This window comes from Eretmochelys imbricata, chromosome 18, assembly GCF_965152235.1.
Source record: "Eretmochelys imbricata isolate rEreImb1 chromosome 18, rEreImb1.hap1, whole genome shotgun sequence".
NCBI classification, from domain to species: domain Eukaryota; kingdom Metazoa; phylum Chordata; order Testudines; family Cheloniidae; genus Eretmochelys; species Eretmochelys imbricata.
The window spans coordinates 16,904,295-16,929,881 of record NC_135589.1 but is presented as its reverse complement, the minus strand read 5'-3'; the positions used below and the strand labels follow the sequence as shown (position 1 = coordinate 16,929,881).

The 25,587-nt window shown below is 48.9% G+C and overlaps 3 protein-coding genes and 1 long non-coding RNA gene across 5 annotated transcripts in view; 1 reads left to right on the top strand and 3 right to left on the bottom strand.

Annotated features, from left to right (window-relative positions):
* Nucleotides 1-2,983, bottom strand: part of ATAD3A (ATPase family AAA domain containing 3A) — a 67,354-nt gene extending 64,371 nt beyond the window's left edge. The window contains exons 1-3 of the mRNA XM_077837314.1: nucleotides 2,725-2,983; nucleotides 1,297-1,373; nucleotides 632-733 (exon numbers count right to left, since the gene is read on the bottom strand). Of these exons, the coding sequence (XP_077693440.1) occupies nucleotides 632-733; nucleotides 1,297-1,373; nucleotides 2,725-2,944 (399 nt within the window). The 5' untranslated portion in view covers nucleotides 2,945-2,983. The remainder of the gene's footprint in view (nucleotides 1-631; nucleotides 734-1,296; nucleotides 1,374-2,724) is intronic.
* Nucleotides 2,984-3,292: 309 nt separating this feature from the next.
* On the top strand, nucleotides 3,293-14,515 carry LOC144276960 (uncharacterized). 2 transcript variants are annotated; one of them, XM_077837429.1, is made up of 5 exons: nucleotides 3,293-3,417; nucleotides 6,184-6,317; nucleotides 7,420-8,293; nucleotides 10,246-10,419; nucleotides 11,625-14,515. In XM_077837429.1, exons 1-5 carry the CDS (start codon nucleotides 3,371-3,373, stop codon nucleotides 11,788-11,790), a joined length of 1,395 nt encoding a protein of 464 aa, XP_077693555.1. In that variant the 5' UTR covers nucleotides 3,293-3,370; the 3' UTR covers nucleotides 11,791-14,515. The 2 variants fall into 2 exon arrangements, with proteins under 2 accessions (XP_077693555.1, XP_077693554.1); XM_077837428.1 differs by lacking the exon at nucleotides 3,293-3,417 and adding an exon at nucleotides 4,666-5,265.
* On the bottom strand, nucleotides 8,826-11,658 carry LOC144276961 (uncharacterized). Its single transcript, XR_013348369.1, has 2 exons — nucleotides 10,821-11,658; nucleotides 8,826-10,339 (listed from the first exon to the last, which is right to left on the bottom strand). It is a non-coding gene; the product is annotated as an uncharacterized LOC144276961 (long non-coding RNA).
* Nucleotides 14,516-17,505: 2,990 nt separating the features above from the next.
* VWA1 (von Willebrand factor A domain containing 1) overlaps nucleotides 17,506-25,587 on the bottom strand; it is a 29,892-nt gene continuing 21,810 nt past the window's right edge. The window contains exons 3-6 of the mRNA XM_077837427.1: nucleotides 24,186-24,464; nucleotides 22,938-23,210; nucleotides 21,610-21,879; nucleotides 17,506-19,798 (exon numbers count right to left, since the gene is read on the bottom strand). Coding sequence (XP_077693553.1) covers nucleotides 19,758-19,798; nucleotides 21,610-21,879; nucleotides 22,938-23,210; nucleotides 24,186-24,464 — 863 coding nt within the window. The 3' untranslated portion in view covers nucleotides 17,506-19,757. The remainder of the gene's footprint in view (nucleotides 19,799-21,609; nucleotides 21,880-22,937; nucleotides 23,211-24,185; nucleotides 24,465-25,587) is intronic.

Here is a 25,587-nt window from a genome sequence, read left to right as displayed (position 1 = left end):
CCAATTTTAGCATTACTGTCCCAAGAGCTGTTAGAACCCACTGATACACCCCATCAAAAAGCTGCTCAAAAGCCAGCTCATAAAAAGAAAAATAGTTTGTCAAATTCTGGGTTAAGATGGTAATTTCCTGAGATCTCTTTCCAAAAGGGTTAGATTCCAGAAGACTTAAGAGAAACAGGGAAAATTAGAGGCAATCTGAGATTGCACTCCAAGTAATTTAGGATGCATTTCATTGTCTAGCCAACAGATATGCTGGGTAAGCCAGTAGTTTTCAATTTTTTTCATATCATGACTGATACCTGCAAGCAAGGATGCATCCTAGAATGTTTTACACCAATTCCCTGCAGCACTTAAAGAAATTCAAAGGCAGAGCCAAGGAACTGGTCCAATTTACTGGATTCTTTAGGGTGTCTTGGGGTCTGTTACAAGCAGCTATGCAAACCAGTGTCAACGGAACACCAGAGCTGGGGAATGAGTTAGATTCAACTGGGGATGACCTCCCCTTAGGGACCGCAACCCCCAGGTGGAGAATAGCTGGTGTAACTGAATAAGCCTCTCATGGTGTGTTTCCCATTCCAGCCAGCACAACAAGCCAGCCATCATGTCTGCTAGTTTCCCCAAGTTTCCTTACCGCTTGATGCTGTCTGGTTTCTTCACTTAGTGTCTTTCTTCTCTCATCTGCTTGTACCCGGATCTGTTCGTTCTTCAGCTGTTCAATGGCTGCCTCGTATTCCTATGAGAAATGGGCCAGCATACGTCAGCTTAACACAAAAGCCTCCACAGGGCTACAAATGATAACCATATTCTTCAAAATAGGTTTCTAATAGGTTTCGGTTCCTCAGCGGGGTAATGCAATTCTTAAGACCAGGGATCATATCTGATTTTGTGTTTTGCAAAGTGCCACGTACACTTACCGTGCTATATTAGAGGCTCAGACACCATAAATTAGGTACTGGGAAAAGAAACAAATGTATTGCTGTTGTGGACAAAGGATATTCTGGGAGCTACAATACCAATACGAACCACAAAATATCACAAGTTCTTAGCACGGACATAAACCCTGTAAAAGAGCAGAAATTAGTCCGGCTGCAATGCTGCATTTCCAGACTCTCTTTTTTATAAATCAAATGAAGTAATGAAAATGCAGGGAAAGGCAGTGTACTAAAAGTGAACTCCTCTGTGCAAGAAGAAATCAAAATAGCCAAGGCAGATCGTTAGACAATGAGGGCCAAAATCCATCCAATGAAGTCAGCAGAGCTGCAGTAGGCATGAATTTGATCCTGAGGCTCAACATACCTTAATTTTGGACTGCTGCTCCATTTGCAATGTCTGTTCCTGCAGCTGAGCAAGACTAAGAGCATCTTTTGCATGGCCTGAAATTAATAAGGTTGTTTAAGAACTTATTTCTGCAGTATTAGATCCTACTTTTCTAAGCAAACTTGGTGCTGGTGAAAGATGTCACGCTTATGGCTCTAGAAACTGAAGTTTTCCGTCCACAAAACTTTCAGTGTCTAGGCATTTTAAACACAGTAGTCCTATGAGGACCACAAGTCAAAAGAGCATTGAGCAATTGATTGCTTGGTGTAACCATGTGCAAGAGCTGCCTGAAAGCAGCTGCCAACTCCAACTATTTCCCCTATGTTTAAAGAAACAACACAGTGTTGAAGGCATTAGAGAAAGATGTTTCGTATGTTATGTTCCAAAAATTTGTTGCGCCCCCAAACTTCTGGCGAGGAACCTTCATCATCACCCTCAAATGCTCCCAACTCTTACAGTAAGGAAGATCAAAAACATTCCATGGCTATTTTATTCCTCAAAAAGGAGTATTTCAGGGCTCAAAACTGTGTGCGTTATAATTTGTTAATTTACACTTTATCATAATGAGGTGCTGAACCAAACGCATGAATGGAAATGGGGAGGGGGGCCTGCTCACAGGACAAAGAGTCTGCCACTTCTAGGTCATAGATCTGAACCTGATGCAGGCCAGAGGTTGCACAAGGTTATTAGCAAAAAGAAAAGGAGGACTTGTGGCACCTTAGAGACGAACCAATTTATTTGAGCATAAGCTTTCGTGAGCTACAGCTCACTTCATCAAATGCATTCAGTACATCGGATGAAGTGAGCTGTAGCTCACGAAAGCTTATGCTCAAATAAATTGGTTCGTCTCTAAGGTGCCACAAGTCCTCCTGTTCTTTCTGCGAATACAGACTAACAGGGCTGCTCCTCTGAAACAAGGTTATTAGTAGCCGATGGCGGCTGGCCAGCCTGTGTGAATTCAGCCGGTGGGCGGCTCAGCCCAGGTTTTAACCAAGCAGCTTCCATCAGCAGAACGATCATTACCACCGCCCGGCTCCGCAGAAGCGCGAAGAACGGACAGTCGCCGAGGCAAAGCGCCTTTCCCGGCGCAGACGAGGTCTCTCCAAAGCAAGGCAGAGGCAGACGAACTGAGCAACCTCACCACCAGACTCGGAGTCCCCGGAGCTGCGATTTCAGGCTCATGGCAGCGGCGCCCGGCCTGGCCTGGCCTGGCCCGGCCCGGCCCGGCCCGGCCTGGCCCGGCCCACGCTGGCAGGGATCCCCCAGCCACGTGCCCTCCCCCACGGGCCTGCCGCGCAGCCCCCACCGGCCGGGCTATGGGGCACTCGCCCTGGCAACGGAGCAGCCCCTCCCGCCGCGGCTGCGGGCCCCCTGAGTCCCGAGCAGCCCCCAGGCCCCCCCACTCACGGGAGGCCTCCAGCTCCCGGGCCGCCTTGGCCGCCCGCTCCAGCCCGGTGGGGTCAAAGTTGCTCCATTTGTCCTTGGGCGTGTTCCGGTCCCCGGCTCCGTCCCCCGCTGCGGGGCCCCCGGCGGAGGGAGGGGGCGGCAGGGCCAGGCCGGCCCCGCCCGGGCCTGCGTCCCCCGCCACGGGGGGAGACCCCCGGTTGAGCCCGAACAGCCACGACATGGTGCCCGCGCCGCCGCCGGGAGACCAGCCACACGCGGAGCGGCCGCCGCTTCCACCGCGCAGGCGCGGCCCCGCCCTCCCTGCGCCCATTGGAGCCGACCAGTTGGGCGTCACCAGCGCGTAAAACTTCTCGGGAGTTCTGATTGGTGAAGCTGGGAATGCCGTCCACACGTCCCGCGGAGAGGCACGTCCTAGGTCACGTGAGGCCTTTCCCTACTTCCGATTGGTTCGATGCTGGAGTGGGACTCGAGGAGGCGGCTCGGAAGAGTAATCCGATTGGTTATCGAGACCGCTGAGGGGGCGGGACTTCGAGGTCAGGAGGGGAGAGGAGAAGGGGCGAACGGAAAGGCAGCGGGGCGGCGCTTCCGCCTAGCAACGAGAGTGTTGGGGGCGTCGCTAAGGAGGGGGAAGCTGCCGGTGCTGGACATGGCGGAGCGAGGGCTGCGGGTGCGGGGCCGGGGAGCCCGGATCAGGTGCGGGGCGGGGCCAGGGTGGCGTGACTCCCCCCGGGGGACGGGCGGCAGGAGCCACCGGGGCGTGGTCCCCTTGGAGGGAGGAACCCCAGGGGTGTGAGCCCCTGCGGCGGGAGGGGGAGCAAGGAGCCCGGGGGGAGTGTTACCCACCCCGCAGGAGCGGGTAGGAACCCCCAAGGGGTGATCCCGGGGGGAGGAACCCCGGGGGGGGGTCCCTGGGTAAGTGCATCAGAGGGGTCGCCGTGTGAGTCTGGATCCGTAAACGCGGCGGAGAGGCCTGGGGCACCTTCTAGACTCACCGAGGTGCTGGAGCATGAGCTTTCCGGGGTGACTCCCCGCTTCCTCGGCGGCACGCAGTGGAAATTTCCAGAGGCAGGCATAAATATGCAAGCCAGAATCAGGCTGGGGATAAGGAGGTTAGTGCAATCAGGGAGGATGAGGCCCTCTTCTAGCAGATGAGGTGTGAACGCCAAGGGAGGAGAAACGGCTTTTGTGGTTGGCGAGCCAGTCACAGTCTTTGTTTCCTCCTGAGCTGAGGGGGTCAGATTTGCAAATGAACTGAAGCTCCGCAGTTTCTCTTTGAAGTCTGGTCCTGAAGTTTTTTTTTGCTGCGGGATGGCTGCCTTTACATCTGCTCCTGTGTGTCCAGGGAGGTTGAAGTGTTCCCCTACAGGTTTTTATATATAGCCATTCCTAATATCTGATTTGTGTCCATTTATCCTTTTACGTAGGGACTGTCCAGTTTGGCCGATGTACATAGCAGAGGGGCATTGCTGGCACATGATGGCATAGATTACATTGGTGGACGTGCCCGTGAATGAACCGGTGACGGTGTGGCTCATCTGGTTAGGTCCTGTGATGGTGTTGCTGGTGTAGATATGTGGGCAGAGTTGGCATCGAGGTTTGTTGCATGGATTGGTTCCTGAGTTAGAGATACTATGGTGTGATGTGTAGTTGCTGGTGAGAATATGCTTCAGGTTGGCAGGTTGTCTGTGGGTGAGGATTGGCCTGCCTCCCAAGGCCTGTGAAAGTGAGGGTTTGTTGCCCAGGATGGGTTGTAGATCACTAATGATGCGTTGGAGAGGTTTTAGCTGAAGACTGTATGTGATGGCGAGTGGAGTTCTGTTGGTTTCTTTCTTGGGCTTGTCTTGCAGCAGGAGGCTTCTGGGTACACATCTGGCTCTGTTGATCTGTTTCCTTATTTCCTTGTGTGGGTACTGTAGTTTTGAGAATGCTTGGTGAAGATCTGGTAGGTGTTGGTCTCTGTCTGAGAGGTTGGAGCAAATGCGGTTGTACCTCAGTGCTTGGCTGTAGACAATAGATCGTGTGGTGTGTCTGGGGTGGAAGCTGGAGGGCCACCCCCTGGGTGATATGGGCCTCCCAGAGAAAGGGGACATGAACCCCGGGAGCGCTTCCAGGAGACAAGGGGGTATCAGCCCCATGGAATGGCCTCCACAGGGGTGGGGATATGAACCCGCAATTGAAATGTGCAAAGTGCGAGCCCCAGGGCGCTCCTGCTTTATTATAATACTTTGCCCTTCTCTAGCTCCTTCTAACCAAGGTGCTCAGCGCACATTAATGAGCTCACACCCATCACCGTGAGGTAGGGGAAAGTACAAGGCCTAGTTACAGCTGACAAAGCTAGTGCAGAGAGGAAAGGTGATTTGGCCAAGATCCCACAGCAGCTCAGTGGCATGGCAGGTATTGAATCTAGGAGTCTGGGTTTCCCACCCTTGGCTTTGAGTCTTACACACATTATACTGTAGAAATGGGCGGATTAACTTTTTCATTAATTCTCAAAAGTGTGAATATGGTAATTGACCTGGCAGTGATTGTTTCCAGCAACAGGTAAGCAGCATTGCTTCCCAACAAAAGACAGCAGAGAATGTAAAATTAATTTACTGTGAAATAGAGTCAACCTCTTGTAAAAACAAATAAATAGTTCTGCAGAATTTCTGTTCATTTATGACAGCAAAAATAAGGTAAAGAGAAAGATAATTTAATAATGATCAGGGTTCCTTCCAGTGTCTGGAATCCAGCCAGCTAGACCAATGGTGCGTTAACTCCCATGTCCCAGTTCCTGCAGCACTGGAAAAGACAGCTAAGATCTAGTGACTAAAGGGAAAGTTTCAGAGGAATGAAAAAATCCCTACCAAAGCACCTGCTGATCAGCTCATACCTGTAAGCTTGAGGCTTGAAAGTCTTTACAATATTTATTTTAGCTTGTATCACTAGAGGTGCTATTTCTGTTTATGCGCACTTTAACAACGCTTTTTAAAAGGTATCCTGGATAAAACAGCAGAAATGATAATTGAATGGCACAGATCAAAACTAGCAGCCTTTGGAATGAGTGAAAGTATTTACAGAGTATAGAAACTAAGACAATGAAGGAAAACAAACAGTCTATGTTCGGAGTGATCTGGAGTCTGCTCTCCGATAACCAGCTTTTCACCATTTCAACTCCATTGACTTAAATTAAGTTCCTAGTAATTTACATTGGTATAAGGGAGAGGAAGCAATTCAAGTCTGTTTCTATCTTTTGATTTCCACAATAACCACCTACTTCAGAGGAGAGATACCACTGGAGGCTGCCATTGTCAGAGCCTGTGTTAGACGTAGTTCACATCTGAATATAGACTATTATGCATATTTAGACTACAGTGGACACTTCCCACCAGTTTCAAGAGTAACACAAACATACACACAACCTGTTATTAAAATTAGTACAAACACTCAACACTAAAATGTTTTCTTTTTTCTTTAAAGAGAGAAACCAAACAAATTCCTTAGCAGCACCCAGAAAACTACTACAACTCACCGTCTGAGCCTCAAAGGACCGGAAAAGAACCAGACACTGCACAGCAACTGGGAAGGAACTTCATTATTTAAAAAACAAATTGGTAGGATATAATATAAATCCTGATAAAGTCACCACTTTGACAGTGGATGCTCTCTTTTTACATAGTATATCTTATCATCTGGAAAAGACTGTGGGCCCTATTCAGGTTTCAAGCTAGTGTAAATCAGGAATAATTGCAATGGAGCCAACCAGTGTGAATGACATCAGGATAAGGACCACTTTATTTAAGCTATAGAAGACCGATGTTCAAAGGATCTCTGTCATATTTGTGTGTATTTATCTTAAACATACAGAATATAGATCTTTTAAATCCAAAATGAGAGCAAATATATTTTACCAAAGGATTTAAAAATTGCATGAAGTGTTAACTCACTTAATGTTGCCTGTATTTTGCATCTAGGAGAATGGTGGTGGTTTTTTGTTTTGTTTTTAAAACAGGAAGGAGGGGTGTGGCTAGTGGTCTAAACATCAGAACTGACAAACCTAGATTCTCTAGGGCAGACTCAAACTTGGCTAGATTTAATCGGTGCTGTATGTATATAGGACCTGATCCTGCAAATACTTACTACTGGACCTCGGGCGTGCTACTAGAAGTACTCCTGGGGAGACTGTGGCACCCCTCACAGTAGTAAACATTATAGTCAGTGGTTAGTGTTTGCAGGATTTGTCCGATAGCATATGAAGTGCTTTGAGATCCTTTGGAATGCAAGTCCCTAAGAGATGTAAAATTATTGGGCCATATTCTCTGCTACTATTTTTATGAAAGATTGTGCTTTAAAATGAGAATAATCCCAAACTACCACTAGTTAGCCTCAAACTGACTACATCTCATCCAGATTTTTCTAGGGTCAGTTCTCAGACGTCCAATACTTATCCCTGACTGCCTTATTTATAACACATTGTATAACATCCACCCCTTAAGGGTAGAGCTGTGTGCCACAATACATATAACATACAGAATAATTCTTCTATCCCTGTGGGGCTGTGAAGCTTAGTTTATAAAGTGCAGTGAGATCCTTTGACAGAAGTACGTATACTACATTATTTCTGCTCTGTGCTAACAATAGCTACTGATAATGTAGAGCAGTCTACAAGTATAATTAATAGCATTTCCTAAATAAATGCATTTTTTCCCCACCTAGAAACTAGCTTATCTCCATATATAGAAGAGAGTCCCAGCATTGATGACTTAGAAGAAAGTTTGCGGAAACTTAAAGTTCAGGTGGACAGTTTGGCCTCAAGTCTGAGTTTTGACCCTCATCAAGATTATGCCATAGATTCTGGCACTACAGTCAACTCGAGCACTTTTAATTCTACGTGGCCAAGATTTCATAATGGGACCTATGCAGAGGCAGACACTGGAGATGCACCAAAGCAATCTGCAGAGTCAGAGTGGTTTCTGAACCCAAGACATCTAGTCAAACCATTGGGAGAGTATCCAGCACTAACAAGCTTAGGCCTTCCTACATTCTCCACATCACCAATCAACTGTGTGCCAGGGCTCCTGGGGAGTGAGATTGCAAGTAGGAACTATGTGCCATCACTGGATCTTGCACATACAGAGTCTTTCCAAGTGAAGCTTGGTGCTCCTCATGTGATTGGAGTCAGGTCATTGTTGCCCCCTAAAATCCCGGTGCAGGATCGCTCTCCTGAAAGGTCCCTCTCCCTTGATCGTTCTGGGACCAACCGATCCCGTTCATTCTCTCCGGCTCCCAAAAGAAGCCGGTGGCTAAGATCTCGCTCACAGTCACCTAGACCCATCTGGAGACCAAATTCTGCTAAGGCAAATGCCTGTGCCCAGCCTCCACCGCACTTTGGCAGGTCCAAGTCCAGCAGAAAGAAAACGGCTTCAACCAGACAATCACGATCCAGAATATACAAACCAGGAGCCCTGGCTGCCAGGTCCTGTACTCCAGCCAGGATGAATACAAGGGGAACACTGAGCTATTCTTGGAGCCCTTACAGTCTGCCCTCCACCGCTGTATCCTCACCAACAGCTCAGGAGATTAATGAACGGTAAGAAAAGGCTTGTGCGGACATTCAAACTTTCCAGGAGTTCTTCCTGTCAGTGTGAGTCCAGACCATGTTACTAGATAACTATCAGATGTAACTTTGGACCACATTCCACACTGGTTTGTCCAAACAGTGTAACACACACAAGAAAGTACATTATATTCCCAGGCTACATTGTAATTTGGTTTTTAATTTGTTACCTTAGGGCTTGATCCAAAGCCACTGGGAGTCTTTCCATTTGATTTAAAATGGATTTTGGATCAGTCCCAGGAGAACGTAGTTTAAAACCAAACAACCAACCCGAAGTCAGAATTTTACCGTAGCTTTTAATGTAACATCACCTCTGTAGCCTTTTTTATTAAAGTGAATTTAGTAATGTTGTATTACACCATCCTGGGTTCAGGTGTGGTGGTTACAGTTTCAAGCTCAAAAGAGCGAAAGTCACCTCTGCTACTTGCTTCAGATTTAGAGCCTCTATGTACACCTAAAGACCCAGGATAGTGACCACACAGACATTCACAAGTACAAGGGCTAGTCTGTTTTACAAGTTTTATTATAGTTACAGTTAAAGTTATGATTATCCATGTATATAAAATTCTATAAAGACCTATGCACAAGTTAGAAATATAGTCATACTCCTATTCTTAAGGTCTGATGGATGTCTTGCCAATTGATCATCAGAGGGATGGTTCCTGCTGGAGTTTTCCTGTAGGGAACTCTTTTTACCCAGTCTGGGAGCCCTCTTTCATCTTGTGATTCTGACTTAATTTACATTCTGCATATATGGATGAAGGTGTCCATCCTCTTTTTCCTTATTTGTATTTTGTCCCCCAAGAATATTGGGGTGTCCCATTTTTCATAGGTTGTTTGTAGTTCCTTTATTCCCATTAGCATTGATGCACATAGTGCAAGCTTTGGTAAGGGCCTGTGTTAGAACAATATGACTACCGGGTATCTTGTAGTCAAAACTTACTCTTCAGGTTAATTGTTCACAATACCACCCACTGGAACATCTTTTCCCATAATCTTGTGGCATAAGTAAGTGACCAAAAAATGACCCTATATCAAGCATTTTTTAAGCCTGTGACCTAGTATGGCTCAGTATGACATCTTCCAGACCTCAGGTTGTGGGCCTTGCATGTCAGCCCTGCTTACTTCACTACCTAATGCATACTTCTCACTTCTTCTAAATACTGATCAATCTTATACTTCTAGAATGCTACAACGTAAATCTTTTTAGCACAGAATGATTATGTATGACACAACACACAAGTCATGAATGATCAAATGAACCAATTGGCCACACCACTCATGTGATGCTCTCACCTGTGTCACTGGAGGTGCTAATTAGTGCTTTCAGAGAAGCGGTTAGTGGAGGATTACCTATGTTCTAAGCAGTCGTTCTCATGATGTCTTGTGCTTTAGAGCTGAATTTAGTACATAAAAACCCTATGGTGTGTGTGAGTCAAGCTTGCTTTATACATAACAGACTTACACAAAACCCTGGAAATGAAGTTAAAGCTTCTAACATGACATTTTTTACTTCTTTACTCAGAGACACACCTCTCTGCTAGAACAAACAGCATAAAACATGACACACCTTTAACTCTGTCCCAGTAGGGATGTCAGTCTTCCAGCACTCCTTTCCTCAAACTCCGCATCACCATAAACAGCCGGATGTCCCCTAATCCTTTATCTGGAAAATCACACATGTTTGGGGGTAGGGGGAGCTGGAACAGTCTAGCGATTTTTGGATGCCCAGCTTGAGCCACCTTAAAGGGGCCAGATCTTCAGAAAATATTGAGCACCTGCCCTTTGAAAATCCATTTGGGCACTCAACAATTGTAGCAACTAAAGTCACTAGTCACTTTGGGTCACAGTTTGTGAAATGCTTTGAATTCCCCAGCTAAGAGATGTTATAGAAATGCAAGGGCTTGTTCTTGTTGATCGATCAGGTTTCTGCAGACTCTTGCAGAAGGTGCTGTTGGGAGGTCCCTGATAGAAATGTCCCCATATCAGACGGAGCTGGCTCGTCTCAGGCTGGAGCGCCTGCATGTGGAGGAGGAATGGTTATTAGAACTAAAGAGGCAGCAAGAATTGGAGCGAACTCGGGGTCCAAAACCAAAGTGGTAAGTGCAAATCCTCAACCTTGTGGGTAGCCCAAGTGGCCAGGCTGCACGCTGGGTTTCTCCAAAGGAGAAAGGGTGCTTGGACCCAGGTCAGCTTAAAACTCCTTGGCTGCAACCTCACATATAGTCTGGTGGGGAAATAACTTCACAAATCACTGTAATGCTTCCAAAATACTTCACTCTGTCATCTAAAACCAAGCCAATCGCCTCAGGACTAAGGTTTCAAACCTTGACCTCTGCAGGGCCCAGTATTGTGAGCCAAATGGATCTGTGCATGCATGCACGTTTTGTGGGTGCAGTTTGGTGCCGGGTTCTGAAAATGTAGGAGCAGCTATTGAACCAGCAGAGGGAGCACAAGCTAACTAACAAACCTGTGAATCTGAAGCATTGATGATACTAACAGTCATGGAGTAGCCATCTCCTCCTCTGCTCTGTGAGAAATGGCAGGGGGCGCTCATGGGAGGAGGAAATCGGTATCTGCTAAAGAGTAAAGTCCAATCTTGGTGTCTGTAAAGCAGGAGAGAGTGTATTGTTGTTTTTAACATAAGGGGAAGTACTCCAGGATCTCAGCCATGAGGGTCTTATAAGTACCTGTATAGATAGTGGAAGATTTATTATTGCGCCTCTTAAAGAGTTTCCAAGAGTGAGGGTCACTTGGTCCTGCATGTCTGTTAGTGACTTGTGTCCTGTCTCCCATGAGGGTTCTATAACATCCTTCTAAATTGGGCCCCGCCCAAGGCAGGGTTGTAGCACATTGAGGCCGCCTGTAGACTTAATGAACTTCTTTTAATCCACTCTCATGTACGGCTCTGTCTGATCCCCAGCTGGGATGATGCCACAGAGTACCCTATGCATCACACCAGGGAGTCTTAGGGCATCCAGGAGAGAAAGGCAGGATGCTGGAGAGGCAAGATTCTCTGCACACAGATATTTGGGGTTGGAGTCAGATCTTTTTTTGGGTCCAGACATTGGATAGGTTTGTGTGTTGGGCAGAGAGTCACCAATACAAAAGTAATACTACTTTATCATGACTTCCACCCTGGCTCAGCTGAAATCGGAGCTTGGAAGATTTGGGGATAGAAAGAAGAGTCCAGAGGACAAGGCATATTTGGGAAAGAACCATTTATGTGGTGCCTGCCCCCCTGTGGCTTTTATTATTATTCCCGTCTCAGAGCCTGTCCAGTACTGTTGCTTCTCTTTTCTAGGTATGAGATGAAAAACTCCCAGTTTCATTATGAAGCCCACAAGAGTAACGAGTTGCTGAGGAACAGCCAGGACTTGCAGTCTGTATATAACTATAGGCAGGAACTGGCAGCAATGTCCAAGGAATTCCAACAGCATTTGAAACCTGCTCACCTGCACTCTCTCTAGTAATAACAAAAATGCATGGGAAGAGCTCTAACCAACCTGTGCTGGTAGGAGATGCAATCCGAGACTCCAGCCTGTGAATTCTGGAGGCCCATGTGCTGTGCTTAATGAAGAGGAAACAAGATGGTGGAGAGGGGAATTCTTTAGACCCAGTAGCCTATGGGCCAGTTCCACTCCAGTGCAACTTCACTGCCTTCAGCGCTGAAGTTGGCTTATTATCGTAAATAACAACTGACTAAATCACTAATGCTATTATTCACCTCTGTACTAAGGGCCAGCAGAAAATCTATGTGCTGGCCTTCCGCACGGGGGGGAAATCTTACCCTATGAGGAATTATCCCAAATCAACTTCCTTGCAGTATAAAAGAGCCTTTTACTGAAGTGGAGGGGAAAGGATTGAGGCAAGGGAAAAGTTAAGAGAACAAATCTATGGAAAGATTATAACGAGGACCACAGAAACAGCCCTAAAGCCCTAGTTGTCAGATCCTGCAGCTTGAGATGATGGGGGAAAAAAAAAACTCTGAACACGGCATTGATTGGCTCGGACACATTGATAAATAGCATAATGGCATTTGTTCAGCCTTTCCACTGATGGTGGCCTCTCTTTTCAACACTTGCTTCCATCAAAGTGCAGTTTCAGAGCGACTCTTTGCTCTTTTTTGCAGTTTCCTTCATTCTTTCTTTAATCCCTTCTGTAATTAGCTGCCGGCTAGTGGAGCATTCCAAAAGCAGCAAGCTGCCCAGGTTCAGCTGCAAACAAAAGGCGCACTGGTTCCTGCAGCTACTTACAGATGTTCTCTGCTGCATGATCCCAAGGTGCAATGCAGGCCATTCTGGAAGCCAAGACAATGGCAGGCTGGTAGGTTGGTTTGTTTTGGAGATTTTAGCCTGCAGTGTCCATTATTTCCACAGTTTACAAGCAAACAGCCTAGGGATGATCCATCTCTGTTCCCTAAACAATATAATTAATTCTACTTTAACAACTTTCTAGTTAACATTTTTAATTTTCCAACAGAGGCCTTAGAATATATTGATTGTTTTAATAAAACTCTGTTTACAGTGATCATTGCTAGCAATCACAGGGGGACATTAGTAGGCCTTGGTTTGGAGCACCTCAGCTATCCAGCACAGATAATCTATTTGCTACACTGAAGGCAAAATATTCTGAACTATTACAGAGGGGATCTGGGAATAGGGACTAATTTCACAAGCACAGAAGGACCCAAATAAAGAAGATAAATGTCATCACTCTCTCCCTAGCTCATTTTGGTCTGACATAAACAAATTGGCTAGTCCGCTACTGGAGATATCAATGATTGCTATTATTGTTTACCTCTCCTGGGGAAGCGACTATTTTAGCCTGCCAGTTGAACACTGCGAAAGTGACAGAACTATTCAGAATACTGTTACTTTGTTCAAATCCATTCCTGTTCATTTACAACTGCATTGATCTGCCCTGTACAGTACAGAAAGATACCATGTTAGGAAACAGATCACATCCCTTTTCCCAGTAGTACCCCTAGATAAACTGAAATGTTTCAAATTAAATTTACTTTTCATTGTTTATCCTGGTTTAGTTTTTGCATTTCTGTGTGGGCATGAAGTGATCCATGTCAGTTTCACATTCTGCTTCTCCTGTATTAGCACAATGCTGCTGTGCTTGGTAGGTAAATATCACTGGGAGGTTGAAGTCTAAACAAAAAAACATAAACTGAACTAAAACTCCAAATAATCTCTCCCCATCCTCCACTAAATCACCCCTCCCCCAAAACCTAAACACTAAGCCACGCTTCCTGACTCCCAAAGCCTCTCAGAGCCAGTAACAGCCACATGAGAAAGCAAACATTTTTACATGGGAGGCTGCATAGTCCAGTGGCTAGAATGCAGGACTGGGCATCAAGAGCGTTTGTTTCTTTTCCCAGGTCTGCCACTGACTGGCTGCGTGAGCATGGGTATGTCATTTTGCCTGTCTGAACCTCAGTTTCCTTGTTTGTCAAATATGGGTAATGATAGAATCATAGAATATCAGAGTTGGAAGGGACCTCAGGAGGTCATCTAGTTCAACCCCCTGCTCAAAGCAGGGCCAATCCCAATTTCTGCCCCAGATCCCTAAATGGGCCCCCTCAAGGATTGAACTCACAACCCTGGGTTTAGCAGGCCAATGCTCAAACCACTGAGCTAGCCCTTCACCCACAATACTTACCCTCCTTTGTAAAGTGGTTTGAGATCTGGATAAAGAGGATTATATAGGGCCTAGGGATTATTGCCACTTGGTTGGGCGATGGATTTGTCGCCTAGAATTTAAGCTATAGGGATTCATACTGTACATATGTAAGATCTTCTGACTTAAGAGATGGGTGAAATCTTGGCCCCAGTGAAGTGAGTGGCAAAACTCACCCAGGACTTCAGTGAAGCCAGGATTTCACCCTACGTTTTGGTAGCACGAGAAAATGATCATTGTTAGGGTATTCTCCATAGTACACATGGGTTAGAAAGAGTAGGCCAGTCTAGGTGCCTAACTAGGGATTTCGGAGCTTAACTTTAGTTATCTGTGTTTGAAAATGTGGCTTATTACATCTTGGTTTGAAAGTGGTTCTCTCTCATCTCACTAGCTTGTAAACCTGTTCTTCCCTTTCAAGTGATCATTGTTCTCTTGTGGGATGACTGTTTTGTAGAAATTCTGTATAAATGAGAAACGTGGATGATTAATAAAATATTGCAGATTCTACCTCATGAATAGCCAATATTCCAAGGGTCTGGATTTTGCTGATTCTTGAAAGATGAATGAAATGAGGCAGCAAACAGCCCAAGTGACAACCACTGGGATTTTTAAAAGAGTGTATGGGTCTAAGGTATTCCACTCCCATTGAATTTCCATGGAATATGGGTGCTTAAGTCCTTTTGACACCTTTGCAATCCCATCCAACATACAATTATTTGGAAAAGAGAATATATGCAACATTTATGTATTGCACTAAACCACCTAATGTGCGGTTATGGTCACAAATGACCAGCAATAGTGACCCATCGTCTGCATTGGCTTTACATCTCCAGCAGCTGCATTCACTCAGAGAATTTTGCCCTGTCTGTTCCAAATCCAAGCCAGAACTCAAAACCAAAATTTTCTTCCTACCCACACTGGAAACTGAATACATGACCTTGGGGGAGGAGTGCGGGGGGGAAATCAAGTGGTGTCCTTTCTGCTTTGTACATAAAACCTGTGGCATCAGAAGAGGGATGGGTGGGCCTTTTTCAGGCAAGTGGTTGTGGATTATAAATTTACATGCAGCGTCACAAAGCGTGCCATATTTACTCCTAGGGAAAATGCTGTTGCAATGTGCGTTGAAATAAAGAAGATTCTCTTCTCACATCTTCAGCTGAACCTCAGGCTCTCCTCCCAGGCTTTAGGAGACGAGCTGTTATCGATTTTCTCTTCTAGTTTTCCTATGCAGATGCTGCATTTGCATGGGATTGGTCCTCGGTTCATTTGAAGGCAATGCTCCCCCCAGTCATACAGTTTGGGGGTGATGAAGGAGAGAAAGCTCCCCAAAGGCAGAGGCCAGTAAGTTAGGCAGCGCTCTCATTTTCAGGTCATCTGCAAATGTTTCTTACCTGCCAGTCTGGTTCCTCTGAAGATTTTAAAGGCTGGGATTTAATAACATCCATCATGGCAGAATGCTGGAAAGAAGCCATCTGTCCCCCTTTGGCTGTAGCACAGCCGGCCGCTCCCCCATCAGAGCATGCAGAAGCATTGGCTTCAGCAGCTGCGTATGGTAGGGACTCACGGTGCTACAGGAGAAAGTACAAAGGGGAAAGAGGAGCCTTGAACAAATGCCATTGCTCTTGGGAGCCTTTCATCCCACACATTGTCAGAGCACTTTCCTGGCAGGCTGAACACTTCCCCCTGGCCTGTGGGAACTGGTCCAGCTTTTATACCCCACAGAACTATTTTCTTCTCCTGACCAATGACAACAAACCCTCCCTCCTGCAGTCCCTTACCCCACCCCTTCTTTCAATAAATGGGGGAAGGCACTGTAGCTCCATTAAAGTCAATAGAACAATGCTGATGGATGCCAGCTGAGTACCTGCTTCAGTAAACCTCTGAGCAAGCGGGACCTCCCTGCTGCTTGGAGACAATTGCTCAAGCACATAAGCCAGAGCGCAGCTTCCCTTTGAAGTATGCTTGAGCCTGGGATGTTACAAGGAAAAGCTGCAAGAAGAATTCACCCCAGAGCAGCAGGGTTTGTTGTGAGTTAAGAAAACAAAACCACCAGAGTTAAACTCTAGAGCTGGGGCCAAATACACTGGCTTTTCCTGCAGAGAACAGCTAAGAACATATCCCTGGGTAGACTGCGATGTTTCAGCTTGGAAAAGAGATGACTAAGGGCGGGGGATATGATAGAGATCTATCAAATCATGACTGGTGTGGAGAAAGTAAATAAGGAAGTTATTTACTCCTCCTCAAACACAAGAATTAGGGGGCACCCAATGAAATTAATAGGCAGCAGGTTTCAAACAAACAAAAGGAAGTATTCACAGTCAACGCACAGTCAACGTATGGAACTCTTTGCCAGAGGATGTTGTGAAGGCCAAGACTATAACACGGTTCAAAAAAGAACTAGATACATCCATGAAGGATAGGTCTATTAATGGCTATTAGCCAGGATGGGCAGGGATGGTGTCCCTAGCCTCTGTTTGCCAGAAGCTGGGAATGGGTGACAGGGGATGGATCACTTGATGATTCCCTGTTCTGTTCATTCCTTCTGGGGCACCTGGCACTGGCCACTGTCGGAAGATGAGATTCTGGGCTAGATGGACCTTTGGTCTGACCCAGTATGGCCATTCTTATGTTCTGATAACAAGTGAACTAAACTGGAAGGTTTCACTCCCTTTCCAGGTGGAACAGCACATGACTGGCAGGCAATGTTCTGAAGAACCAGGAGGCCTCAACAAGAGGAGGCTGGGGAAGCACCCCACAAAAACATAGGGGTTCCTGTAGCAGATCCCACCAGTTGTCCCAGCTGGTGCAGTCTGCAACACTGGCCAGCACCAGGTGCTTCAGAGAAAGGTGGAAGGACCCCAAAGTGTACACAGGGTACGGCACAGGAGTTAAATACATCCAAAGACATTACACAGGACGACGGTAGAAAGTTGCTTTATCTCCCACCTTTGTGGCATTGACAGAAACAGTCAACATTATTGTAAATCTTATCTAGGTATTTCTAACACGCCCATCCTTGTGGTATGTGTGTACCGTGCCAAAAATCCGGTTACTGAAACATTCAACTTGGGAATATAAAACACACACAGATCAGACAAATGGCAAAATTAAGGAGCCAGATTCTCAGCTGGTGTAAATCAGTGTAACTCCATTGATGTTATTTTGATTTACAGCAGCTGAGGATTTTACAGCAACATTAGCTTGGTTACATTGCATATCTGGCAGACATATTTTAATATTACTTTTTATTCAGTCCAATACATACCTTAATCAGTGTATAGAAAGAGGGTCTCCCTAGAACTGCAGATTTTGAGTATTTCCATCATAAGTTCTTGTCACAGCTACCTACCATGAAGGTGTATGCGAACAATTATATTGAGTCACTTATAATTAAAATGAATACCAGGTTTTCCACACATCCCCCTTATCGGAGAAAAAGTTACCTTTAATCTATTTGCCACCTTGTAAGCCAGCAGGAAAGAATCAGTCCAATTGAATAGATCTTGTATATTTAATTTACTGTCTTCAAAAGAACGCGTTACAATAGAGGGAAGGCAATGTTAATGCATAGTAAGTTATGCCGGGGAGTTGCACAAAATTAAATGATCTCCGTCTTACAGCAAGAATGAACAAGATGCTTTTACATTTTACTGCATAAAAGATTCGGGAGGCTGTATCTTCCCCTTGATGCAAGTGTAACCTCAATGTTAGTCAATGACACACGCACCTGCCAAAGGAGAACACAGGCCCTGTAAGCTCCCCTGCTGGAGTCAGTCACCTCTGTGCAAAGGGCCCGCCCAAGGTCTCTGCCCCATGTAAGCCACCCAGTTGGAGTTCAACACATCAGGTCCAATCAAGTCAATGGCAAAACTCCCACTGACTCCGAAGGTGCAGAATCAGGACCCTGAAGGGCTTGCAGGATCTATCACATGGCTTCCCAGACATACAGGACAGCTATTAAAATGCTTCACATGCATGTTAAATAAGCAATGAAGACCAAACAGCGCAAGCGTTTCTAGGGGAATGCATGCACGTTGGCGCTGCGCCCTCGGGCACAGAGAAATATGTACATCTCCTTCACACCCTACGCCCCGGCGGGTGGAACTGCACATCCAAAATGGCATTTTCGCTAGGTATTAAAATGATCAGCAGCCTCACTTCCCCCTACACACCTTCCCATCCCGAAAAGGCAGCAGGACCAAACCTGGAGGGTGAGAAAACAGCTAAGCGGTGTTCCTCCCACAGCAATCTCCTTTTACATGCAGCGCAGGATTTGAGGCAGGGCAGCAGCTATCTGAAAAAGTTTTTGATGTGAATATAGTGATGGGGAAAGGTTCCTGGAGACCACAAACAGGAAGCGGCAGTGCGAGCTTCCCCTATATGGCCGTGCTGATGGGACTCAAACGGGACACGTCTAGGGGTGTGAGAGTAAATTAATCTCCCAGGTCATCCTGGATCTTCCACCTGCTGGGCCAAACTAGGATCAACTATGTGGCTGGCGGGGGGCGGGGGTGTGTGTGTGTGTGAGTGAGTGAGAGAGAGAGAGAGAGAGAAACTGCCACCTCAGCTGGCCTTTCTGTGCCCATGACATGCTGCTTCTGATCCCAGCAGAAGGCAGAAAAGGGTATAATCTGGTACCTGTTTTGGTTGGGGGGGGAGGGGAGAGCAGGATTTCCTGAAATCCCTTCATTTCTGAGCAGATGGAGTGGGGGGGGGGAATTTAATATCCATGGAAGTGAGAGACTGAAGCCGTGTTGATGGGGCAAGCCCTATACGTGCTTCCTTCACACAGTTCTGCCAATGCATGTCAACCTTGACCTGAAACAACCCTGCTGCTCCATTCCTGGGAGTTAATCACGCAAAGACTGCCAGTCTTCGGAGACAGACATAAATCAAGGTCTGGACTGGTTGTGGTTATTAAATAACCCAGGGCGCTTTAGAAGAGTCAGGGAGTTAACCACTGTGTCCTGGCCAATCTCCAGATGGGGTCTCACATCTCCTCTTCTCTCCTCTCCCCAAATGATCCTTCTAGCTGGATCGTCCCTGCATATTCTAAGCTCCTTTAAAGGCTCTGTCCCTTCCACATGAGAGGTGGCTGCATTTCAGGGACGGATGACCGGAGCACCGTTGGGATGCTCGCTGAACATCATGTTTGGATGGAAGGTGCTATTCATTAGGTGAATCTATTCTTTGCGGTCCTACCCTATTCCCTGTCACAAGACCTAGATCTGCCTCCCAAACCCTCTGATCTCACTGGGCACAATTCACCCCGGTCTAACTCCAACAGCTTCAGTGGAGTTATACACCAGGGACCAATTTGGCTCCCAGCCACTTGTGATCAGTGCAAGGCCGCTTATACTCCGCAAAAATCAAAACAAGAAAGAAAATGAATAAAAAACAGGAAGCAAACGACGGTTCAGATTTCCCACTTTGTCTTTCCTTCGCTAATTTTTCAGGTGTAGGAACATACGAAAGGGTAACACAGAGGCTAGTACAATTTTTAACCTGCACCCATTGCATGGCTGGGATCCATCAGCCCGTCTGCTTGCTCCAGCCAGCCAAGCAATGTGATAAGCTGGGGGTCGCACTTTACAGTCTCAGGAGCCTGTGGGCTTGACAACAGCTAGGGGGAACCACACACCTCCAGGGGTAATGCAGGATGGGAGCTGATCTGTGAGGTTCCCCCCCATTCACCCTTGTCCAATCCTTTCCCCTCGCTCTGTAGGGGAACAGCTCAGTCCAGTGTCCCTCACGCTCTCCGTCTGTGCTTGTATCCTTGTGTGGCTGTCGCTGGAAAAGGGCCAAAGGACAAATGGTCAGCTCTGCCCGTCTGACCCTCCGGGGAAATCTCAGAGAGCTCACCCCCCCACCTGAGACATAGCTCCACCATGGCTCCGGTCTTTACGGGGGGTGGGGGGCGGAAATATCTCAACTCCACCCTCCCCCTGGCCTAGGGTGCCCAGATGTTCCGATTTTATAGGGACAGTCCTGACAGTTGGGGCTTTGTCTTATATAGGCGCCTATTACCCCCCACCCTGTGTTCCAATTTTTCACCCTTGCTGTCTGGTCACCCTCTCCCTGGCCTTGCCTAGCCAGGCAGTGTCCAAGCTCTGACCTTTCCTCTCTGTCCACACAGGAAAACTCTTCTCCCAGCCTGTCCCCTCCCCTCTCTCGACTACCGCAACCTCTTCCCCAACATGCCCCCTCCCCGGTCCATTCATACTCAGATCCTCTTCCTTTACCATCACTCTGACGATATCGCCCCCTCTCTGAATCCCCCTGCTGCCTCCCGCTCCCCATTTCACCACGTCAAGTTCCAGTCTTGTAGTTTTCACCTTCCAAGCCCTTCTCAACTCAGCCCCTCCCTGCAGCTCTGCTTTGGTCCCTTATCTCACCTTCCCCCTGGTGCAGCCATGCCAGCACACCCACCTGCTCCTCCCATAAAGAGGTCCCTGCACTTTCTCCCACCCTGTCCCCAATGCATGGGACTCCCCTCCCCGAACTTCTTCTCCTTCAAGACAGCGGACGATAGGCAGATGGGTGATGTCAAAGCAGTACTGGACACCACCAGTAAGATTTACACGCTGCAGTTCCAGCACCCAGGTGCCCTGCTCCTCTCCTGCTAACCCCAGCTACTTTTTTGCAGGGAGCCTTTTGCAGTTGGCACATTTCCTCCTGCCTGCAAAGCTGCAATTCACACCCCTAGGCTGAAGAACAGGGTCATGTAGACAAGCCACAGCCACTTGGAGAAGCCCTCTTATTAGAAATGTGTGAACAGCTGGATGCATCACAGCCCGGGGATGTCTTGATTGTGGGGTGATAGATCGGTATACCAGCCCCCAGCACAAGAGCAGCGTCATGGCAATTAGAGCCTGATCCAATGCTCACTGAAGTGGGTGGAAAGATCCCCTTGATTTCAAAGGGCTCTGGATCGGGCCCTCTAAGAACTGAAAGAGGATTTCAGTATCAAAGCATCAGCAGCCTCTGGCGTGGGTACCTCCATTTTTACGTGACGAACTCGAGACCCCTCAAAGAAGCCCAAACTTCCAGACTGCACTGAGCACTCGCCTTGGGAAAACCAAGCTAAGCTACAGGTGTCTCAAGCATGACACCCAAAATCACTCGTTACTTTTGAAACTCTCCACCACCATCTCAGCACTCGGAGAACCCCGATGCGCCGTTAAAACAGGGCTCCTCAGTCAAGGAACCAGAGCAAATCAACCTCCCAGACAACAGCGCTTCTTGGACAGGGTCAGTTTAAAAACACAGAGGATTTAAAAGAAATCTGTCTAGGTCCCAGGTCCCTCTACTGTATGTTACAAACCAGAATCCTGCCAACCCAGCCCCCTGGGTCTGATTTTCACAGGTGCTGAGTATCTACAGTGCTCACGGAAGTCAATGGGGACTGCAGGTGCTTGGCACCTCTGTAAATCAGGCCACTTCGGTCCTGCCCCGTGCCTCTGGCTGTACCCAATACACACTGTCCTGTAAGAGCAGCCAGTGCCACTGGGCATGGGTGGGCATTGGCTCACAGCCCCCGCCCCTTGCACGAAGGCGCTAGTGCATTGCCCTGTCCAGGCGGGCTCCTGTCCCCGACTCACCATGCTGCATGTGCACCATGCGGCATAGCCCCTTCCCCGGCTGGTTCCTGTACATGGGCTTCACACACACTTTGTTGGCAGTGCCCGAGGCCAGGTCCGTCAGGAGCACACTGTGGATCTGCGGCGAGACGCTGAGGAGCGACGAGGGGCCCGTCTGCCGCCGGCACCTCACCCGGTAACCGAGGACTGGCCCATCGGCCGAGTCCCAGGAGGCCTTCAGGGTGTTGGGGCCCATGTCCTCGAAGCGCAGGTGTCTCACCTTGGAGCTCTCTAGCCGGGGGATGGAGAGAAGAGCAGGTTAGAGGGGCCCAGTCATTTGGGGTCATCCCTCCTTCTGGGGCCCATTTTCCCCCATTAGTGACTGGCGCTGGGAAGAGGGCGGGGTTGACAGCTCTGCAGGCCACAGGCCCCTGTTTATCCGCAGAGCAGGGACAGCCTGGGCAGTCGCCGGACTCCCTCTGCATGGCTCCCCGTGCCCTGGAGGGGCCTGCTCCAGGCAGGAGGGGATAGTTCCATCTCCAGGGCTCGTGGAGTCCTCAGCGCCTCTGCTGACACTGACATCTGCCCGTGGGAACTGGGCTGTGATACCCCCATGCCCCAACTCACCTCCCATCTCCGCCATTGCTCACTCCAGAATCCTTCTGACTAAATCAAGCCGGATCTCGCCTGCTCTGCCAAGCTAAGCTCCCGAGACTTCACTTCATGGGAGCCCCTGACACATGACCCTTGTTAATGAGCTTCCACCCCAGTTACACCAACCACACTGGCGGAGTTTTGGCCATGTGCCCGAGGGGAGCTCATGACCTCCACCCCTCCGACACGCCAAGAGACAGGCCACGAGGAAGGAGAGGACGACAGCACCGACTTTCCGTCCCTGGGGACTCCAGCATCCTCCCAGCCACCTCTGCTTGTGATGCTCCAGGTGGCTCAGGAGGACAGACTCCGTTGGAGACCTCTTGCACACCTACTGTCGAATTTTCATCAGTCCTACGCTCTGTCACGTTTCTATGATATGCATGCTCTGTTCCCTGAAAGCTGCATCGTCCCCCTGGCCACTTTCTGCCCCCGGCCCTGCTAGGTGGCTTGGCTGACCAGCTCAATTGCTGGAGTCCTTTCCCTGAGGCGCAGCGCTCCCTTGCCATGGGGCGTTGGCTTTGCTTGCAAAGGTGAGGGGGCTGTGAGACACAAAACAGAGGGAGAAGGGCTTCCCCCGCAGTGCCTGGTCTGGCCAAAGAGGTGGTCACATTCTGGAGGAACCCCAGGCCACGCAGTGTTATATCACACCTGGGACTGCTGTGTCCTGTCGGCAGAAGGCCCCGCTCACTCACCTTCCTGTGTGCAAGCTTTGGCCGACAGGGCTTTCTCTTTCCCCGATTTATAGATGGCCGCCACCGTCACCAAGTAGGTGGTGTTGGGGGCCAGGTTCTCCACTACCGTGCTGTTGTGCGCCCCGTCCACTTCCAGCAGCTTAGCCGAATTGCCAGGCAGCGGCCCATACAGGACCTGGTAGCTCCCCACGCTTTCTGGCGTGGGAGCCCAGCTGACGCGGAAGCTGTGCGGCTTGGACTCCGAGATGAGAACCCGAGTTGGGCTGATTTCCTCTGCGGGAAGGAGGGAAAGGAAGACAAGTGTTGGTGTGATTCACGGCAGCAGAGCGAACTCCAGCCGGAGCAGCATAAATAAGCTGGGAGCCTCTTGGCCATCATGGAGGCAGAAGCAACTCGTCCCCAGTCAGACACGTCGACACAGCCCAATCCTGCTCTCAATCAAAAGGCTGCCAATGGGTACTAGTTTTCTGCACTTCTCCCTCAAACGGGTCCAGCTTCTGCTCACAATGTCACCCTCTAGTGATCACCGACTCCTCGTCACCCGCTAGTGGTCACCAGTAGAGGATGGGATGCTTGCTCCTGCCTCAGCTCAGACACCTGGGTCTTTCAGCTCAGGGGGGAGTGGCTCATGGTTTTAGACCCAGCGGTCCCGGGTTCCTTCCCAGCTGACAACGACCGCCCCCTCGGTGCGTGGTGTTATACACGCCTGGGTTATCACACGAGGATAGTGAGACAGGGAGTGCAGGTCTACGGAGCTCTTTCCACCTGCTTGTGCTTTGCTCCCCGTTACCCCGATGGCATCCACTGATCAGCACTGGGTAAGCCAGGGGAAAGCCGAGACTTCCAGTTTCCAACTAAATTCTGCTGTTTTTTTCTCTATATTCATGAGAACGGCCATACTGGGTAAGACCAAAGGTCCATCTAGCCCAGGCTCCTGTCTCCCACAGCGAGGAGTGAACAGAATCAGGCAGTTGGGGTGACCCACCCCGTCTTCCCCTTAGAATCTGCAGAGATTTTAAGGCCAGAGGGACTCACTGTGTGGCCATGTAATCTGACCTCCTGCGTAACCCAGGCCAAAGAATTCCACGGATTGATTCCTGCATCACGCCCACACCTCGTGGCCGAGCTAGAGGGTCTCTCTCAAACCCATACTCACTCTCCTCATGCCTCGGCTCTAAGGTCTGGGCCAGGGACTGTCTGCGTTACGTGTCCATATGGCACCGAGCACCATGGGGCTCATCGTCTTACCTTCCAGCGTGGTGACCCTGGTGGTTTGTGGAGGGATATAGTGCTCGTTGGACTCTGGAATGAGCACGACCTCGTAGGTGGTGTCTGGCGAGAGATCGCTCAGGAAGAGGCCAGTGTGATCCCCGGATACTTGCTTCACTAGCTTTCTCCTCGGGTCGTCCGTAGGGGCGTACTCCACCACGTAGTAGCCAGTGTCGCTGGAGAGGAGCCTAGGCCACGTCAGACGGAAGCTGCTGGAGGTGATCTCCAGGGCGCGGAGCCGCTTGGCTCGGATAACATCTGGGAGAGAAACAGCATAAGAAGTTACTGGAGGATCAGAGAAGTCCCACTGATTCTCCGTGCCTGTGCAAACAACTCCCACCCATCACATCGGCAGCAGCAGCTTCGTTAAGCACAGAAAATGCAGGTGAGCATTTCGCATTGCCCAGGTAGCTGGGGTTCGCCTCTCATGCTAGGAGCTCTAAACACATTAGAAATAACTCTGCACACAGCTCAGATCACACTTAGTTGCAATGCAGCCACTTCTGGGGTGGAACAGGGCAGCTGGTTAGCAGCTCATAGCAACACCGCACAACAGGTTGGAGCTGGGCTGCCATGAACCAGTCCCTTTGTTTTTTTTTTTTTAATTAAAGATTCTGGAGCCACAAAAATGCCTCTGGCCTTTGCCTCAAAACCATGAAGCAAGTGTAAACAGAAGCAGGGGAAAGTGGATCATTTTCGTCACTTCCAAGTGACACCCCCTTGTATCCGTTATCATCCATAGAGTACCAGGGCGGCGCTTGTAAAGAGCAAGTGCATCTCTCTCCCACGCCCACCAGATGGCGGTGGAAACCACCCCCCAAAAAGCTGGCACAGGGCTCAGAACCGCACAGCTGTGTCTGTCTGTGGCGGGTGGCCGCTCTACACCAGATGCCCACTGAATAGTACCAGGCCCTCAGCTCCAAAGAGCCCTCGTTCAGCAGCACACGCTGCTCAGAGCTGGAGAGAGCAGCTTCAGCTGGGACAGGACAGGGCAGCTCCACCACCGCCCGCCCTGCCACCATGCCCCTCCGCATCAGTCATACCCCTCTCCACCGCCGCAAGGACTGCATGGAGGGCAAGCTGTTGGGATGGAGACACCTGCCTCACTGGGGCTGTGCTGAGAACCGCCCCCATCCCCACCCCACGCTCCTCTCACCCTGGCCCCCGACAGTCCTGGGCTGGTATGGCTGCCAGGCGGAACTGGGCTGGAACCTCCGACCCCGAGGCCGGAGATCCAGCCCAGCCCAGCCCTGCAGTAACTGGCATGCAGCAGTCATCTCTGTATGCTAACGCCTCGGGGGGGCACTTCCCCGGCCTGCCGTGGCAACCCCGGCCCTGTGGGATGTTCACGGGGAAGCCGACTGCGTTTGCACAGTGTGCG